At 42.8% G+C, this 21,329-nt stretch overlaps 1 protein-coding gene across 1 annotated transcript in view; it reads left to right on the forward strand.

The window, feature by feature from the left end:
* The window catches only part of prss12 (serine protease 12), a 142,752-nt gene that overhangs the window by 20,244 nt on the left and 101,179 nt on the right, over nucleotides 1-21,329 (forward strand). The window contains exons 2-4 of the mRNA XM_055640686.1: nucleotides 10,275-10,413; nucleotides 13,803-13,981; nucleotides 18,720-18,870. Of these exons, the coding sequence (XP_055496661.1) occupies nucleotides 10,275-10,413; nucleotides 13,803-13,981; nucleotides 18,720-18,870 (469 nt within the window). The remainder of the gene's footprint in view (nucleotides 1-10,274; nucleotides 10,414-13,802; nucleotides 13,982-18,719; nucleotides 18,871-21,329) is intronic.

Genomic DNA, 21,329 nt, shown 5'->3' on the forward strand with positions numbered 1-21,329 from the left:
AATTTTTTTATGTATTTTGCTTTCACTGTTAATCCTGGCCAAATTGGAGAGGCTAGGACTTTAAAATGGGGTAAAAGCTTCAGGGCTGCTGGGAGATTTGGTCAATTTGGAATTGCTCTCTGCAGAACTGGGACAAGCTGCTGAGTGGTGCCAGTTTGTCTGGAGCCTAGATACAAGTTGCAGGAAAATAATAAGTACATCTGCAGACCCTGTCAATTAGGTGCAAAATGCATATAATAGATTGGATGACTGCAAACCAGACATACACCTTGAAAATAATTGTAAATAATGTTGCAGAGTTCTACTTTGCCGAGTGTTGATCGGATGAGGTATTGAGCCTTGTCTGAGTTTCTTGCAGATTAGGGTAAATGTTGCTATGAGAAATCTTCCTTGAGAACCCTGTTTGAATACAATATATTAGCTGCTGTATTATTAAGTTGTGGAAATGTCTGTTATGTATGGCATTAATCAATATCTGTAATTGGATTATAAAGAGACCACCCCCATGTGGTTCAGCCCCTCAATGTCCCGGGACCTATAAAAGTCCGCTGCCATGAGGTCCAGCGTCAATCTTCTGGGAGAGCGCTTAGGACTGTGTGACCTTCTGGAGTGTCTCTGTTTGAGCGAGGCCTAGAGGGCTTGATCAGGCAGATACAAGGATCGAACCCACTGTGGTTAGGTACAGTGGTAGGAACTGTAATAGTGCTTTGTTAAAATAAAGATTAGTTGATCAAGTGCTTGATTCAGTGGTTTTTGACTGAAACCATACTGGGGGGGAAACTTAGACCGAGCTATTTACATCACCACGTAGAAATTACAGCGGTGTTTATACATAGTCCCCCCATTTCAGGGCACCATAATGTTTGGGACACAGCAATGTAATGTAAATGAAAATAATCATGTTTAGTATTTTGTTGCATATCCTTTGCATGCAATGACTGCTTGAAGTCTGTGATTCGCCAGTTGCTGGGTGTCTTCTGTGATGATGCTCTGCCATGCCTGTATTGCAACAATCGTTAGGTTATGCTTGTTTTGGGGCTAGTCCACTTCAGTTTGCTCTTAAGCATGTAAAAGCCATGCTCAATTGGGTTCAGATCGGGTGATTGACTTGGCCACTCAAGAATTGACCATTTTGTAGCTTTGAAAAACTTTGTTGCTTTAGCAGTATGTTTGGGATCATTATCTTGCTCTAGAATGTTCCACCGGCCAATGAGTTTTGAGGCATTTGTTTGAACTTGAACAGATAGGAATGTTTATACACTTCAGAATTCATTATGCTACTAGCATCAGCAATTGTATCATCAATGAAGATAAGTGAGCCAGTTCCTTCTGCAGCTATACATGCTCAGGCCATAACCATCGATCTAAAGCATACCACCGTGTTTCACAGGTGAGGTGGTATGCTTTAGATCTTGAGCAGTTCCTTCTCTCCTCCATACTTTGCTCTTGCCATCACTCTGATATAGGTTCATCTTCATCTCGTCTACCCACAAGACTTTTTTTCCAGAACTGTGGTTGCTCTTTTAAGTACTTCTTGGCAAACTGTAACCTGGCCATCATATTTTTGCAGCTAACCAGTGGTTTACATCTTGCAGTGTAGCCTCTGTATTTCTGTTCATGAAGTCTTCAGCGGACAATGGTCATTGACAAATCCACACCTGACTCCTGAGGAGTGTTTCTGATCTATCGGACAGGTGTTTGGGGATTTTTCTTTATTATAGAGAGAATTCTTCTGTTATCAGCTGTGGAGGTCATCCTTGGCCTGCCAGTCCCTTTGCGATTTGTAAACTCACCAGTGCTCCCTTTCTTCTTAATGATGTTCCAAACAGTTGATTTTGGTAAGCCTATGGTTTGGCTGATGTCTCTAACAGTTTTATTTTGGTTTCTCAGTCTCATAATGGCTTCTTTGACTTTCATTGGCACAACTTTGATCCTCATGCTGATAAACAGCAATAAAAGTTTCCAAATGTGATAGAAAGACTAGGTGCTGAGAGCTCTTTTGCATCAAGGAGGCAATTAAACACACCTGAGTAATTACAAACACCCGTGAAGCCATGTGTCCCAAACATTATGGTGTCCTGAAATGGGGGGACGATATATAAACACAGCTTTAATTTCTACTTGGTGAAACCAAAATGTATAAAAATGGTCTTTATTAAAATCTGACAAGATAAGATCTGTGCACTTTAACCACATGTTTTTTTTTTCTATTACAAATCTCAAATTGTGGAGTACAGAGGAAAATAAATAAATGATGGGTATTTGTCCCAAACATTATGGAAGGCACTGTACCATCTTGCAACATTCTTGTCAACGTGTCTTTGTAACACAACCAACTATTTTTACGCATAAGAGAAGATTGTTTGCAGGCAATCTGGATCTGCAAGGTTCAGTAGACAGCCAGAATATGCTCTAACCTACCCTGATTTTCTAATGTTCCCTGCACAGGGATATCCAATGCATTTGAGCACAGACACTGGGATAACTTTAACAACTACCCTTTTTCCTTATGTTGTGATGCTCCAATTTGGCCACGTGGTCAAACTTGAAAAACAATTTATTGCTTGAAGTTTTATTGGGTAGTCCTGTGGACTAAAGGGATGTTAGAAATATGTTTCATTATTTTCCAGTAAAATTCATAGGTCTAGAAATTCTTCAGCATCAAGGAAGGTGTATACAATGCAAGGTGGCTAATAGATATTTTTTTGTGGGCTCAGTGTTGCAAACTTCCACTGGGTGGGAGGCGCAGAACATCACATGCAATAGATCAGATCGAGGAAAACATAAGGCATAGGACTGGGTTGTGGGACATGGGGAAAGGGGCAGAACCCTGAAGAGGTGCAGTTGGTGGAGGGAAGGGTGGAGCATTCACAGGACGCCTGTGTGTTGGAGCCTTGAGAGTCAGGTTATGTTACAGCAAAGGGTATATGATTGGCTGCTGTGCTGATTGAGCCATAATGGATTTTGGAAAGGGCATTGGGGGATCAGATGCAGGTTGAGGGTGGATGAGGGTTGTCATTTAGTTAGGAAGTTTGGAGTTGGGGGTCATCAGGGGAATTCCCTAGGTAGGATAAATATTTATTTTAATTGAAGTGAATCTATCCAAACGTTTATTTCTTTAGAGCTAAAGGAATCGAGGGATATGGAGAAAAAGCAGTAACAGGGTAAAAAATCATTAAGATGATCTGCCATGATAATATTGAATGGCAGTGTTGGCTCGAAGGGCCGAGTGGCCTACTCCTGCACCTATTTTTCTATGTTTCTGCGTTTCTAAGATACACAATCTTGTTGCTTCATTTGTGGCCTGTAGCTTGCTCAGTCAGGCCCTTTCATTGCCTCCAAAGCTGGCCTTGCATCTGCTATGGGGGCTCACTTCCCCACAGACCATCCTTCTCCATCTGCAGGTCATGCATGCACCAAATGATAATCATGGAAATGGTGTCAGATGCCAGCATGTAGATCTTGCCATATCTATTATAGATCTTACTCTGTACAGCATTCCGGGAGAAAACTTGCTAACTTTGTTGACTGCGTTGTAAGGTGTTTAGCTTTCTAAAGAGGTTTTATCCCGCAGCATATGCATACATTACAGTGTGTGACAGAATTTCTAGCTCATATTCTTCTTCATCAAATTGTGTTTATTTTCTTGGTTGGAACTGTTTGCAATGTCAGCTAGATTTTGTATCTTCGTTAGTTTTGCATGCAGTGTAGGTCCATCTGCCTCATTACAACATCCCTTCAGAGTGAAGAAGGGTCTCGACCCAAAACGTCATCCATTTAACCTAATGTAAACAAAAAAATGCTGGAGAAACTCAGCGGGTGAGGCAGCATTTATGGAGAGAAGGATCTATAGATGCTGCCTCTTCTATCCTTCTGTCCATAAATGCTGCCTCACCAGCTGAGTTTCTCCAGCATTTTTTTCTACCTTCGATTGTTGCAGCATCTCTGCAGTTCTTTCTTCAACATCCATTCCATCTATCCAGGGAAGCTCCCTGTCCCGCTGAGAAATTCCAGCATTTTGTGTCTATGTTCGGTGTAAACAACCATCTGCAGTTCCTTTCAACATATCCCTACAGTTTATGATTGCCTTCAATAGAATTTACAGGCCAATGCTGCACCAATTTTACTTCAGAGTCACGCGAGTGACTATGTGAAGAACCCGTCCAGCACGCAAGCGCGACATGAGTGTTTACGCAGTGCAACAGCGACGAAAGGGAGCACGGGCGCTCCCGCTACAAGCTTGAAGGAATGGACCATTAGGTAGGTACTTACCCACAGGTTCAAAACACACAACTTTGCTCCTCTTTGTGCACCAGGGGAAACTGGAGAAAAGCAGCACAGAGGGAAACGGCCCCCGTTCGACTCCAGGGAAGGAGCGTTCCGTCAGTGGAGGGGGCGAGAGGCGGCACCTGGACAGCACACGCTGTGGTCGACAGTCGGGGTACTAAGCCGATGCCCAGTCCGCTAAGAGCTGTATGACCAACAGCAGCAGACTGGAGGGAAATTAAAAAACAAGGACACAAGCAGACTCACCGCCCGAGAACGGCAGAAAAGCCGCCCGAAAACGGCAGGCAGCCTCTAGAGCAAAGTCAGCAACCAAACCTCGGGCTGGAGACAGACATGGAAGATGGAACCAGCACTTCAAACTACCGGTCGAGAGCGAGTAAGGGTCTGTGTTCCAAGCCTAGAGAAAGGTCATGGAGTAAAAACTCCAGCAAGACTTGCCCCGGGAGCTGGGGCAAGCTCGCCAAGGGAGCATAACACTCCCGCTCCAGTGCACTAACAGCACTGGCCATCTCCCTCATCAGAGGAGATCGATGGGCTGGTCAAGAAGAGGGGTCACTGGCTGAACAACATTGGGAGTATGCTTGAGGTACAGGATCAGGAAGAGCTGCTGGGTGTGAGATACCGCTACGTGGCTACACCACGAGCGAGATGGCCTTTTCAGTCTAAACTGACGGCCAGCTTACTACCTGTCTTTCCAAAAAACCTCTCCAAGACAGGTAGTCATGAGGCGTTGGATTTTATCACGCCTCCCCAAAATTGCATTTACTCAAAGTGCCTACCATTATTGGGGGTACATTGAGCAGGGCATTTAAAAACCCAAATATCTTAAATTGCATTTGATACCCCTGACGTCGGCTATCATTTTCGCATGCTCATTCCAGAGGGGCAGGGTAGTATGGCAAAACACCTGACCCTACTGTTCAACACAGTATGCAGCCGCAACCTCTGGAAGGAAGTCATAAAACCTGCCCTCAACCTAAAAAATTCACAGGACTGTGAGAACGCCGACCTCACAACCACAGATCCTGCTATCTGGTAAATTTACCAAATCGAGTCTAAAAATTGGACGAAAATATCCAAGATATTCGTCATCAGGAGGGCTGGGCCTGGAATGAGCAAACCACACAAAACCAGACAGCAGTACCTCCACGCGTCCACCAGTAGGCGTCTACTTAATGGTACTGGTGAAAGCTCGGGGCCCGCATGCCAGCCCCCGTAAGCATTTTCAGGCCAGGGTCCAGAGCGGGCCCCATGGAAAATGCGCCACCCCCCAACAACACCATCCCGACAGACAAGGAACCAGAAACCGAAGAAATGAACACACCACTAAACAACAGTGAAGGCAGATGAGTATGGTTCCTACCATCTCATAAAAGGTGAAGGGTTTGTACTAACAAGGAGGGGGGGGAATCATACCTGGGTTTGGAAGCATGAAGAACTATCATACCTGGTAGTTATATAAAAATGGAATTAAGAAACTTGCCACAAGTTCAGCATGCACCCCAAAGGGGTTTACCCTCCCACTAAAAAAGAACATGAGGGACTAGCTAACTGGAGAAGATATACAAAGGGGTCATAAAGAAGTCTAATACCAAAAAACACAAGTACAGGGGTACCGATAAACCCCAAGATGGTGAATGTCGCACCATCATTGACTTAACGACTTGAATATTTTCACCAGGTATACACACTTTATAGAAACTTGTAACTGCTAACCGTGGATTTCCTAGGATACTTTATGGTAGACATCGACTATAAAGATGCATACTATTCAGTACCCATTCATAAAAGATCTTCAGAGATACCACAATTTACCTGGATGGGGTAACTATGGCAGTATAAATTATTGACAATGGCTAAATATGAGCCAAAACTGTTTTCCAAGATATTCAAACCAGCCCTGACACTATTAAGGAACATATCGTCATGGCATGTCTCTATGATTTTAACGACAGACAAAACCATGGAAATAGCTAAATCAGCAGCGTTAGCTACTAAAACTTATTTAGCCTGGGCTCTGTCATACAATCCAGATAAATCTACCTTGACACCATCCACAACTATGGACTATCTGGTATTCAATTAACTCTATCCACTCATCTATAACATTGCCGTAGAAGAGTCAGCGTATGGCACAACCTGTAACAATTAATGGTAACAATCAACCAACCATTCAACAAAGTGGCAAGAGTAATTGGGAATTAGTAGCAGCATTACCAGCTACTTAACGAACCTTTCCATTAGAACAAGATTCAAGATTCAAGATTCAATTTAATTGTCATTTGGACCCCTTGAGGTCCAAATGCCGTTTCTGCAGCCATACATTACAAACAAATAGACCCAAGACTCAACATAATTTACATAAACATCCATCACATCGCTGTGATGGAAGGCCAAAAAAACATCTCTCCACTGCACTCCCCCACCCCCGATGTCAGAGTCAAAGTCAAAGCCCCCGGCTGGCGATGGCGATTGTCCCGCGGCCATTAAAGCCACGCCGGGTGGTGCGAGGTCGCACACCGGGTCTTGGTGTTAAAGCCCCCGGCGTGCGCTTGCAGAGTCCCGCGGCCATTGCAAGCCGCGCGGGGCGGTGATGTCAGGCCCTGCTCCAGGAGCTCTTCGACCCCGCAACTCGGGCGGGAGAAGTCGCCGTTGCGAGAGCCCTGAAAAGCGGTCTCCCTCCAGGGACCCGCGGGCTCCCGGTGCCGCCATCCGCCAGACCCCCAGTTGCAGCCTCCGAATCTCCGGAGGTCGGGCCGCAGCAGCAGCAGCGCTCCACCACCGCTCCACCCGCTCCGGCCTCGGCCAGCTCCGCGACGGTGAGGTGAGTCGGCACCAGAGTCCCCGGTCTTCTCCTGTTGGAGGCCGCTCCTCGTTGCAGCCCCAACGACAACGGAGACCCGACAAGAAAAGGTCGGGTCTCCCGTGCAGGGAGAGATTAAAAGTTACCCCCTCCCTGCCATCCCACCCCCACCTGCCCACACACACACCCCAACAAAAAAATAACAAAAACTACATAGAAACATAGACAAAAAAAATAAAACGCGGACGGGCTGCAGAGGCCGCTGCTGACGAGAATCGCGCCGCCTACCGGATAGAGCTAAGGTGCTAGTGTTTAAACAAAATAACCCATACCCAGAACAGGTGGTAAATGGACTAATCTGGAGTTGTCATCACTACAGACACTGGGCATAAACACCTAGTTGGAAATATTGAGCACGTTCTATGGGTAAAAGCATATTGTTCAGTAGTGCACCATTTTGCATGTTCGTTTATAAATTAACAACATAACAGTGGTGGCATATACCAAACCACTTGGGCGGAATAAAATCGATATCATGTGACAATTTATTTAACAATTGGTAACCGTATGTCGTCAAACATATTTGACCATCAGCAACTTACCTACCAGGTGAGCTAAATACTGTAAACAGACATATTAAACCAAAGTATTTACTGAAATTACAAAGCAATATGGAACACCAGATATCGATTTCCTTGTATTCCAATTGAATCACCGCGTACCGATGTATGTCGCATGAAACCAGACCTTGAGGCGGCGGCAATGGATACATTCCTGTTGAACTGGGGGGGGATTCTAATCTCTATGTTCTCCCCTTTTCTACCTCATCAGTCAGGTACTACGGCCTCATCAGTCGGGTACTACACAAAATACAGATGGACTGCTTCAGGTATTTTGATAGTACCCGACTAACCTACACAGTCATGGTTCCCAGTGGTCCTCGACATGGTCATTAAAACCCTAATGATTTTTCACAGTAGCCCAGACTTATCAACTCACCCAGTATCAGGCATAAGCCACCCGTGCGACGATAAATTAAACTACTGGGTTGCAGATTTGAAAAGACCACTGCTGGGCCTGGGTTGCAGAATTGGAAAGACCACTGCTGGGCCTGGATTTGTCAGACAGCACTATCGACACGATGACAGCATCCCATCGCATATCCACAAGGGAACATACTTGGCGAACATCAAGAAGTGGGAAGATACTGTTCAAATACAGGAACTACATATTCAACTACAACAAAACCTGTACTGGAGTTCCTGGCAGGTCTTCACCACAATGAAGGACTCAGCTACAGCGCCATTAATACAGCCAGAAGTGCTCTGTCAGCCTACTTAACTCAGGCACCAGGACAACAGGCCATAGGGTACCACCCACTGGTGATCAAACTCAGGAGAGGCATATTCAACTCTAATCCCCCAGACCTAGGTACACCCAAATCTGGGATGTCAGTGTGGTCCTGACGTACCTTAGGGGATGGTCACCAGCCAGGTCCCTCACCCTGGAACAGCCTACCCTGAAGACGGTCATGCTGATGGCCTTGTCTCAGCACAAAGAGTCCAGTTCATCCATCTACTACGATTGGACAATATGGTTATAACACCAGACCGTGTCACATTTACCATTCAGGGGCTGGTCAAACAGAGCAGACCAGGAACTTCAGGTCCAGTCATGGAATTCCGGGCATACCCACCTGAACCACGGTTATGTCTGATGACCCATTTATTGAATTACATCGACACAATAAGAAATCCCCGAGGAAGAGAAAAAGCCTTATGGGTCAGCCACAAGAAACATCATGGTCGGGTGACGAGCCAAACTATCTCAAGTGGCTCAAGCAGGTACTGGGAGTTGCTGGAGTAAATACTAACGTGTATAAATCTTACTCCACCAGGACAGCATCCACATCAGTGACTAAGAGGATGGACGTGCCTATGGACCACATCGTGGCTACAGCGGGGTGGTCTAGGGAGTATATTTTTATAACAAGCCGCTGGCAGAACCTGGATCATTTGCAGAAAAAGTATTAGAATCTGCAAATATATAATTTAAGCCCGGGGGAGCATTTTGGTCTTGTTATTGTTAATAACACCATTATTGTTTTACAAACAGATTCATGGTTGATTATGATAACGTACTTCCTCCCTCGAATTACTTCGGCAGGAAATGAAGTATGAACTGTTACACGGTTTGAAATCACAGAGCTTTAGAATCTTCACGTAGTCACTCACATGACTCCGAAGTAAAATAGTAAGATTAAACGAGCTTACCAGTTCGATGTTTGATCTGTATTTTATGAGGAGTTACGATGAGGGATTACGTGCCCTCCGCTCCCACCCCCAATTATAGAGATCAACTGGTATTTAAGTTCTCCTTTTCTTTAATATGTTTATTTCAATTATTGTGTCTTCTGTGATTCCACACCGCTACTTTGAAGTATGTCGCGCATGCGTGCTGGATGGGTTCTTCACGTAATTCCTCATCGTAATTCCTCATAAAATACAGATCAAACTTCGAACTGGTAAGTTCTTGTTTAATCTTACTATTGAACACTACGATTGTCCTTCTTAAAATAGAGATCAAACGTGCTTCATTAACTACTACAGAGCATTTTGAGCTTGTGATTAATATTAAATCTTTTTTTCTCTTGACCATCATTTCAGGTAAAATGTAAATTCTTATAATTATTAATTAGGAATTGGCTCAATGGCTCTGCTGGTAGAGCTGTTGTCTCACAGCACCAGAGACCTGTGTTTGATCCTGACCTTGGATGCTGTCTGTGTGGACTCTGCACGTTCTCTCTGTGACCGTATGGGTTCGCTTTGGGTGCTCCAATTTCCTCCCATATCCCAAAGACATGTAGGTTTGTAGGTTAATTGTACTCTATAAATTGTCCCTCATGTATAAGGAGGAGATAACAAAGTGGGATAACATGGGATAACATGGAACTCGTGTGAATAGGTTATCAATGGTTGGTGTGGATTCGAAGGGCCTGTTTCCATGCTGCATCTCTAAAATAAACTAACATGCTTGCGTCCCTTTTCTTTTATAAAGCTTACTTGCCACAATTTTGTTCGACCTGGAGAAAGTCTGCAATACTCATTCCCACATGTACAATAATTTTGAGCTTCGCTGTTAATGTTTGTTTGTCCAAAAATTAACCAACATTTTCTTCCATCAGGTTTGGTCAGATTGCAAGGAGGTGGAAATGCTGGCGAAGGCAGAGTTGAAGTGTATGTGAATGGAGTATGGGGAATGATCTGCAACAGGAAATGGGACGATCGGGATGCTTCAGTTGTTTGTCGGCATCTTGGACACGGGTAGGTTGGGAAGGTTGGAATTTTTGCATTTAGAATTCTCATCCCAGAGAGCTGCAAAATGTCCTTGCTGCCTCAACTGAGGCTGTCTTTCTGTACTTATTTTAAGGCTTTGGTTGAGCTCAATGGTGCTTTTCTTGTTATTGACAATAACAAATATTTTCAGTTATCAAAGAAAAATATTTGGCAAGTCCATTACATTTTGGTTTCTATAATAAATCGCAATGAAATTAGTTATGAAAATAATTATAGCCACACATTTAAAGTGACCCCATTTTATTATTGCACCTTTTTTCTTCCTGTCTGTTGGTCATAAGTGATGGGAGCAGAAATGTATAAATATTATAAGGTCATAAGTGATAGGAGCAGATTTAGGACATTCAGCCCATCAAGTCTACTCTGCCATTCAAATCATGGCAGATCTATCTCACCCTCCTAACCCCATTCTCCTGCCTTCTCCCCATAACCCCTGACACCTGTACTAATCAATAATCTTTCTCTGCCTTAAAAATATCCATTGACTTGGCCTCCACAGCATTCTGTGGCAAATTCCACAGATTCACCATTCTCTGACTAAAGAAATTCCTCCTCATCTTCCAAAAGGAACGTCCTTTAATTTTGAGTCCTAGACTCTCCCACTAGTGGAAACATCCTATCCACATCCACTCTATCCAAGCCTTTCACTATTTGATAAGTTTCAATGAGGTCCCCCCTCATCCTTCTAAACTCCAGCGAGTACAGGCCCACTGCTGTCAAACGCTCATCATATGTTAACCTACTTGCGAAGGACTGTGGTTTCTGTTGAATTGGGGGTGACGTTGGTTTGACAATGACCACACCGACACTCTCAGTAGGGTGAACTCACATGAGATGGTTTATGTACAGTGACAGACAATAGAGATGAAAGTACACAAAACTCTGGAGAAACTCAGCGGGTGCAGCAGCATCTATGGAGCGAAGGCAATGGGCAACGTTTCGGGCCGAAATCCTTCTCCAGATAGAGATGAAAGGTCTGGATCTATGTGTGATGTCTCCCCACATCATGAGAGTGCATGTGAGGGGGTACTGCCAGTCTTGGACTTGTACCGGCAGCACAGTCCTGGCCTTGAAGTAGGTGGCACGGCAATCTCAGGCTTGTCCCTGCAGTTCAGTCTTGCCTCGAGAGGAGGTGGTGGTGCCACTGTGCCGCCTAGCACTTCCACCAGCACTTTATGTTTTGCTAATGTCAGAAGAATGTCTGATGACAAAATGCCAAAGCAGTTAATTAATGGAGAGCTGAGTGAGCAACCAATTACAGTATGTGATGGACAGAAAATAAAAATCAAGGGGTCTTTTAGAACATCCCTAAATAGTTATAACATTGATACATGCCACGCGGATCATCAAGCATTGGATCATCTGCCTTGGTTACCTGCGTTAAAAGTGCTGCACATTCATCTGAGAATGAAAAAATGGAAACAAAAAGGAAAGTAAATCTTAAAAATCAAGAATCACTGAGGCCTCAGCATCTCTACCCCTCGGTCACCTGTGTTAGGGGAACTTTCGAGTCCAAACTGGTCTCATCAACGATCTCCATACACATCGCAATACTATAGTGTAGGAAGGAACTGCAGATGCTGGTTTACACTGAAGATAGACAAAATGCTGGAGTAACTCAGCGGGCCAGGCAGCATGACTGGAGAAAAGGAATAAGGTCACCCATTCCTTCTCTCCAGAGATGCTGCCTGCCTCGCAATGAAATAGACAGGTTATCATGGTCTTACTGGAGAATGAATGATGAACAGCAATTTTCACGAGGGAAGTGCAAAGTGAGAAATCCCATTGACAGTGTGCAGGATGAGACATTAACATTTAGGAGTTTCCATCCATTATTTGTGAATGCATTGGGAAAGGAGAAAAACTGCAGGGTTCTTTGGCCTGGACAAAGGACACCATTTCATTTATCTTGCCAGTGGATTTGGGGAATTTTATGAAGCCAACTTCAGTAGTATCTCCAATGCTGACCTTAGGTAGTACAAGTTTCAGAAGTGTACAGGAAGGTGGGAAATCATTAATATCTGGTGGGGTGGGAGATTGCAACCTTCACGTGGTCCACCCTTCTTCCACTAATACAATCAAACTGACGTGCACAAACAATTAGATCAAATAGAACAAGTTGACCTACAACTTTAGGCTGTGCACACCATACACAAGAAGAAGTAGAAGATTAATATCTGGTAGCTTATGAGTTTTGGTTTGAGGGTTGAATCCTCAAGCACTCTATTCTTCCTATGTACAAAGTTTATGCTGTTGCAAAGGAAGTGCCAGTGAAAATCCTCACCGATGCCTTCACTCCAGAACTAAAAACTTGAGAAATAATTGAGAGTAAAAGAGAACAATTTAATCGATGCAATGATTTGAAAGGCACTCAAAAGAAGAATGTGACTATTGGAAATTATTAAAAATCCAAACCGATTAAACTCCAAATAAAAATAAAATTCACCAGTACTCTTTTCCCAGCATGGTTTAGTATATCTTTCAAGGGTCAGCTTGCATCAGAAATGTTGTCTATTAACCATTATAATCAGGCTAGTAGCTCCTCCACATTGATAGTGATCCAATAATGTACACCCCTCTGCCAATAGCTCTGTTCTGCTACTTTCAACATGGAACAAAGTGCTATTCCAATAGCTTGTTATCTCTTTGAGGCAAAGAGTCTGGCTGCCTGGTTACTTAATGCAAGCAACTCCTAGCCATTGCATTTGGGATGGGATCACTGAGGAGCATGAAGAGAAGCAGAAATCTACCTCAAGGAATCCTGCACTCTGCATGCTTCTGTTTCTCACCTTTGCGACACTCATAAGATGACATAAAAGGTGCTGGAATAACGCAGCAGTAAGGCAGTATATCTGGAGAACATAAGTAGACAATGTTTTGGATTGGGACCTTTCTTCAAACTAATGCTACCTGATCTGCTGAGTTACCCCAGCACTTTGTGTCTTTTGTGTAAGCCAGCATCTGCAGTTCCTCATGTCTTCATAAGGGGACAACTTGTGAGAGGAAAATTATTCCTCCTTCAGAAGGCTTGATCGTGTCTCAAGTATAGAGTAGAGTGATTGGTCCAATACCTTATATTGGATCAGTTTGTAAATCAGCCTATTTCTAATATGGCGCCTTGCAACTCCATCCCCTACAAAGCCAAGAGAACCCATGACATACATGGGCCATGCTATGATTTGGCACACTTGGGAATTTTGCACAAAGGTTTATAGAGTAAAACAGATTGTGATTTACATGTAAATATAGAATATCCGAATTAGGACAAGCTGAGAGTATGCCCATATCTAATTAGATTATGCTGCGTGAAAGGTTGTTCACATGTTTGTAACTTTGTCATTTTTCATTGTATTCAGTGTAAGTGGCAAAGCTGGCCAGACCCTCCTTTCCGGATTGCCATTGGCTCCTGTACACTGGAGCAACGTCCAGTGCCGAGGTGATGAACACAGTTTATTTGAGTGTGCGAGGGAGACCAGGCAGCGTGGCAGCTCTCTCCACAAACGGGCAGCTGTGGTTACTTGTTACTCATCCAAAGGTATTGATGCATCACAGCTCATTCAATGTTCTGTTCCAATAAAATCCCAGAGAAATACTTTGCATGCTCTACTATCCCAAAATTGAAAATATATTTGCAATATACATTAATGCTTTAGATTAAGGGATTAAAAGTAGCCTTAGCAAATTTGGAGATGACACAAAGATAGGTGGCAGTGTGAACCATGAGAAGGGTGCTATGAGGATGCAGGGTGACTTGGACAGGTTGGGTGAGTGGGCAGATGCATGACAGATGCAGTTTAATGTGGATAAACGTGAGGTTATCCACTTTGGTTGTAAAAACTGGAAGGCAGAATACTATCAAAATGGAGTCAAGTTGGAAAAAGGGGAAGTACAATGGGATCTGGGGATCCTTGTTCATCAGTCAATGAAAGTAAGCATGCAGGTTCAGCAGGCACTGACGAAAGCAAATGGCATGTTGGCGTTCATAACAAGAGGAGTTGAGTATAGGAGCAAAGAGGTCCTTCTACAGTTGGACAGGGCACTAGCGAGACTACTCCTGGAGTATTGTGTGCAGTTCTGGTCTCCCAATTTGAGGAAGGACGTTCTTGCTATTGAGGGAGTGCAGCGTAGGTTCACCAGGTTAATTCCTGGGATGGCGGGACGATCATATGTTGATAGAATGGAGCAGCTGGGCTTGTATACTTTGGAATTTAGGATGAGAGATGATCTTATTGAAACATATAAGATTATTAAGGGTTTGGACACGCTAGAGGCAGGAAACAATTCATGTTGGGGGAGTCCAGAACCAGGGGCCACATTTTAAGAATAAGGGGTAAGCCATTTAGAACGGATATGAGGAAAAACTTTTTCATACAGTGTTGAGAGTCTGTGGAATTCTCTGCCTCAGAGTGCGGTGGAGACTGGTTCTCTGGATGCTTTCAAGAGAGCTAGACAGTGCTGTTAAAGATAGCGGAGTCAAGGGATATGGGGAGAAGGCAGGAACGGGGTACTGATTGTGGATGATCAGCCATGATCACATTGAATGGCAGTGCTGGCTCGAGGGGCCGAATGGCCTACTCCTGCACCTATTGTCTATTGTCTATGGTCTAAAACTTTGTAAAAACAATCCAATTGTTCAAGATCGTGGACGGTGCTGGGAATTAGAAAACATCCAATCAAATTACTGAGCGTTGTTCTCCAGAACAGTACGAGGCGGCTTTGCGAACCCAGTTTACAATTTAATTTTAATTTAGCTTTCATACCCGACTGCAGCAGTGCTGGCCGATTTGTGTTGTTTTGTTTACTTGTAAAAAAAAAATGTTATCAAATCAATGAAAAATGTAATGAAAAATCTTTGGAATAACTAAGCTTTCCTACAGTTTGGTTATGGCCCACAGTGGAGTAATTAATTAATTTACTTACTATTGACAGTTGCACCATGTTAAAGTAGCTTATATCAATTTGCCTGCTTGTGGGGACTCTGGGATCATTCAAACTCCGCGCATATGACTCGGAACAGCGCAAAGATGAAATAGAAAAAGAGAGAAAGAGCAAGAAAGAAAGAAAATGAAAGAGAAAGTGAATGTGTAAGAATAGAACCCCTAAACTACCAAATGAGTGTAGTCGAAGAGTGAGTAAGTGAAAGAAAATAGGGAAAACATAAAGAAATAAAAAGACAAAAAAGGGAAAAAAAAGTGTTGATATACAGTACCTGCTTCAATTCTCCCCCCCACCCATCACCCAGTCCGTAAATCGGTTTAATTCCGAAGTTGTGGTGCACCATACTATCCTTGTAATGAATCAATGAATGGAATCCATGTCTTTGAAAATTGCTCTGATCTTCCTGCTAAGACAAGTCTCATATTATCAAGATGTAGCGTCTCATTGTTTGTAAACCAGCTTTTAAGAGTAGGGGCAGATCCAAAATTTAAGAGCTATATATATATATATATATATATATATATATATATATATATATATATATATATATAGTCGGGTATATATATCTTCTATATTACTAAAACTCTGTTCTTGACCAGTCAGCGAGCCACCACCTACGGCTCCCCACGCTCAGAGCCCCCCCTCCAGGTGTGCCGAGGATCCCGTCGCGACTGAGATATTATTGTTTTTACTAAATTCCCCATTCTCTCGTGCCCCCCTGGCTGGAGGCAGGGGGAAGGGACTATAAACGGTGCTCAGCTCCCCTGAACAATGACATTGTGAGTACCCAAAATGAAAGGGTAAAGGTAAATGGTTGTTTGGGTTGAAGTAAAAACTCCTGTGCAGGGAAGAGATTTTTTCTCCCTCCCTCACTCTCCCCTCTCCTCTCCATCCCGCCCCCCCCCCTCCTCCTCCCTCTCTCCTCCCCGCTCTTTTTCTGCCCCTCCCCTCCATCCCCAGTAAAAACCCTCTCCCCTCCCACACACCCAAACCCCTCTCTCCCCGCCTCCCTCTCCCCCCAAACACCCCTACTCCCTCCCCCCTCCCTGCTCCCCCCCCTCTCTCCCCCCTCTCTCCCCCCTCTCTCTCCCCCCCCCCTCTCTCTCTCTCTCTCTCTCTCTCTCTCTCTCCCCCTCCCCCCTCCATTAGCGTGAGTGCGGGGGTGGGGGGGGGGGGGGGGGGGAGGGGAGTAGTTAGGTGTGACCTGCATGCTGCCGAGATTGTTTACGCTGAGTTTCTATTCATACCTTCGTCTAATATATCTGGCAGCAGTGTTTGATAATCATGGGTATACGTTTTCAAATAATCTCGAATTTGAAGATATCTAAAATATTGATTATCTTTTAGACTGTATTTCGACTGTAATTTCTGAAATGACAGGAGATTTCCCATCTCGTAAAGATCTCCAAGTTTTTTAATTCCTAGTCTTTCCCAATAAGTAAATGTTTTATCTATAATAGATGATTTAAACGACGGGTATTAGCTATTGGTGAAAGAAGAGATAAATTTCTTAGTTTAAAAGTTGATTTTACTTGTCACCAGATTCGTAAAGTGCTGTGAATAATCAGATTTTTTTATCATATAGTGTGTTCTTCAACTTTGTTGGGGAGAGAAGAATTGCGCCTATATTAAAAGGCGAGCAATCCTCTCTCTCCATTATTATTAACCAGTCTACCTGATGGCATGCGTTATTCAGCCAATAAATTACATTTTTAATATTTGTTGCCCAATAATAGTATAAGAAATTGGGGAGCGCCAATCCACCCATTTCATTGAGTTTACATAGATGTCGTTGATGAATTCTAAATGTTTTATAATCCCAGATAAAGTTTGTAATCCTGGAGTCCGAGATTTAAAAAAAAAAAAATGTTGGTAGGTATATCGGTAATGATTGAAATAAATAGAAAATTTGCGGAAGGAAAATCATTTTTATGGCATTTATTCTGCCTATTAGATATATGTTTTCCAAAATTGAATAAAAGCGTTTAATTTAGTGACTAAAGGCGGCAAGTTTGCATTGAATAAAGAAGTATATTTTCTGGTTACCTGAACACCCAGATATTTAAATTTTTCTGTAGCGATTCTGAAAGGGAATTTTAAAAGGTGTATTGACTCTTGAGGTTTTATTGCACTAATTTCACTTTTATTCCAGTTTATTCTATATCCTGAGAAGGAACCAAATTCCTCTGTAAGATTTAATATATTTGGAATACTAACTTGGGAATTGGTGATACATAATTAGACAATACAATAAAATATTTATTACATGTCATTTGAACCTCAGTGAGGCTCAAACGAAACTCCGTTTCCACAGCCATACAAAATAAAGACAATTCCTACAAGAAATACAAACAATTCAATTTACACAAACATCCATAACAGTGAATCTCCTCCTCACTGTGATGGAAGGCAAAGTCTTTTCTCTCCCCTGCACCATTTCTCTCCCGATGTCGAAGCCCCAGGTGGGCAATGGTAAGTCCCACGGCCCCGCTCCAGGCCCAAAAGTCACAAAGTTGGAGCCCCCGGTGGGCACTGGAATGTCCCGCGGCCATTAAAGCCGCGCTGGGCGATGTACGGCCCTGCTCCGGGTCATTCCAACACCGCGACTCGGGCGGGAGAAGATGCATTGCGGGATCTCCGAAAAGCGGTCTCCACCCGGACCCGCGAGCTCCCGATGTCCCAGTCCACCAGTCTGCATTGGGAGCATCCGAGCTCCGGAGTCGGGTCGCAGCAGCGAGCCACCACCGCTCCCCACGCTCCAAGGCCGGCCAGCCCCATGATGGTGAGTCCACAGCTCTGCGACTGGAGCCCCCACGTCGTTCCGGCTTGAGGCCGCTCCACGGTGCTAGGCCCCAATGACATTGGAGACCCAACAGGGTAAAGGTCGGGTCTCCTGTGCAGGGAAGAGATTTTTTAATATCTCCCCCTCCCTCCATCCCGCCCCCCACGTATACACAGTTAAAAACAGTATTAAAAAAACACGAACAACTACATTTAACTAGACAAAAAAAAAAAGACAGACAGGCTGTAGGAGCCGCTGCAACAGTGAGTCACGCCGCGCCACGTACATCATCTGCATATAATGATATTTTATTATTGGAGTGTTTAGTATTATAGCCATGACTGTTCGGATGTACTCTTACACTTTCCACTAAGGGTTCAATCACAAGGGCAAATAACAGGGGTGATAATGCACATCCCTGTCTATTGCCCCTGGATATCTGAAATTTCTGAGAAAGTATATGGTTGGTCAGAATTCTGGCAGTTGCCCTATCATTTAGTAATTTATAAATGATAGAGTACTTTTACCAATGCATTTTTTGGCTTAACTTTAGGATCTATATTTGTTCCAATCCGACTGGTTGGTGGTAGCTCTAAACATGAAGGCCGCGTGGAAGTCTATCGTTCTGGGCAATGGGGAACTGTGTGCGATGACCACTGGGATGAGGCAGATGCTGAAGTTGTCTGCAGGCAGTTGGGCATAAGGTTGGTGTGATTTCACTGCTGTAGTTTAATTATAATTAAATGTGTAAGGAGGATGAAGTTCAAAGTCACTGATCCACTTGACATTAATATGGTGATTTACATTTGCGATTAACTTGGAAGTATCTGAACCAGCTGGTGAAAGGCAATAATGGTACCTGATCCATAAAATGTTTATTGCGTGTAGATATGTTCTGTACACAGTATAGTATTAACATGGTACTAGCTGAGTTGTTTTTTTTTTTTACACTTTCATGGCATGAGTATGATGATGGCAAGGCCTGCATTTTATAAACACCCTGAAGTGCCCTCAAGAAAGTAGTGATAGCTTTCTTGTATTGCTGCAATTTTGTTGTTGAAGGAAATGCCAAGTAGTTTAATAAGGTTCCGAAATTTGAGTAATGAGGAAGGACCTGCTTCCAAGACACAAAATAAATTGTAATGTATAATTCCTATATTAACCTATGTATTGTACAATTTCCTTGTCATGTGGAGACATGAGGAACTGCAGATGCTGAAATCTGGAGCCAAAAGCAAATTGCTGGTGGAACTAAGCGGATCAGGCAACATTCATCCCTGCAAATTGTTCTTTCCCAACATATTTTTATTTTATTAATAGTCCAAAAGATATATAATTGATTTATTTATGAAATTCATTGTGTGACATGTTTCTATCTTTGAGCATGTAATTAATGTCAGAAAGCAGCAGGGGTCTCAACTAGTTGGCTCAATAGGATTCTGTGACATTTGCAACCCACAAGAAGTAATTTCTAATGAGAAAAGGCTGTGTGAAAGATGTTGAGACCTGTTTTATGTGGCCAAGAAGGTTTTCAGAACATTGGCTTTCACCAATCAGAGTATTGAGTACAGAAGATAAACACAAAAAGCTGGAGTAACTCAGCGGGACAAGCAGCATCTCTGGAGAGAAGCAATGGGTGATGTTTCATGTTGAGACCCTTCTGACCCGAAACGTTACCCATTCCTTCTCTCCAGAGATGCTGCCTGTCCCGCTGAGTTACATCAGCTTTTTGTGCTTATCTTCAGTTTAAACTAGCATCTGCAGTTACTTCCTACACACATTGAGTACAGAAGTTGGGAGGTTATATTACAGTGTGGAATTGACATATAGTCCGATGGAAGTGCATCCAACAATTCCACCCGTCAAAAATGTCAAGGTTGTTATATTGTGTCTGCTTCTTAAATTTCCCAATCAATGGACCTCGTTGCAGAATACTTGGAACAGCCACATATATTATCTCTTTGACTGGACATTTATCATCATTGTGCTCAGAAAAGAAGATCGGTCATTTGTTTATTTTCATTCCATGACAGTCAACGACACTTTCGTAGCACCATGCTTTCTACCAACTTAATTAATGTGCATACACTTTATTTCATTTTTTGTGAAGATTTACCTCGCCCTAACAAGGACTTTTTGTTTTGCGGAATTCAAACAACTTGATACCATGTTTATTTGAATCTGCCCCTCCAGTGTAAATGCACATTGCAGTTTAAAAATTGGAAAACAGATGCAAAATGAATCCACACTGGTTGACAGCAAAACAGTCTGCCAGTTCATGATTTTTATATGCACCCAGCACTAAGTAGACTGTTCATCCATAATATGTTTTCGGAAAATGACGGAAAACTACAACTTGTCAGCAGCAATTATACCTCACTTGCACATTCCTTCTTGGTGGTAATATTCAATGATTTATACCTATTTTATTTCTGGGTTTTTGTGGTTGTAAAATACATTTTTATTTTATTTTATTTATTTACTCTTATTTCCTGGAAGGAAATAATGATAAACTGTAACAAAGGTGTCAGTTTGCTTTCAGGCTTGTTATTTTATTCAGTTTAAGCACAGTTACCAAGGCTGGAAAAGGGTTTTGGAATACATGATGCAAAAAACATCACAAAAACCGTAAAGAAGAACGTGCCCCTTATAATTTTCATTTGGCTGTTCTTAAATTTGAGACACAGATTTGGATTGTGTTTATGTAATTAGTTCTACTTACTTTACACTGCATTTCACATTTCCTGTTCAGATATCTTAGAATTGCATCATTACTTTGACCAGTAACTGACTTACCAGACAACCAGGACACACCAGTATTACATCCCAAATCACTTGATGTTTAGTGTGGGATCCAAATCAGCAAAAGAATTTCAAATATTCAACCTATTAACTTTTCAAATACAATCAGCTTATTTTATTCGCCAGAAATGAATAATGGTTTTGAGACTGGATGCCCTTTGTATTAGAACAGAGCATTTGTTCCTGTTGCACACAGAACACTTGGTAATTATTCAAAATGCAGACGTTTAGAAGATGATATATTATCACATCTTTGCTGCCAATGTATAGTCTAAGATCTAATATTTGAACTGTCAACCGCATCTATGTAAACTTAACTCTTCTGCTACCATTATTTTCTCAATTACAATGTGTTCATTTT

Source organism: Leucoraja erinacea, chromosome 1 (genome assembly GCF_028641065.1).
Source record: "Leucoraja erinacea ecotype New England chromosome 1, Leri_hhj_1, whole genome shotgun sequence".
NCBI lineage: Eukaryota > Metazoa > Chordata > Chondrichthyes > Rajiformes > Rajidae > Leucoraja > Leucoraja erinaceus.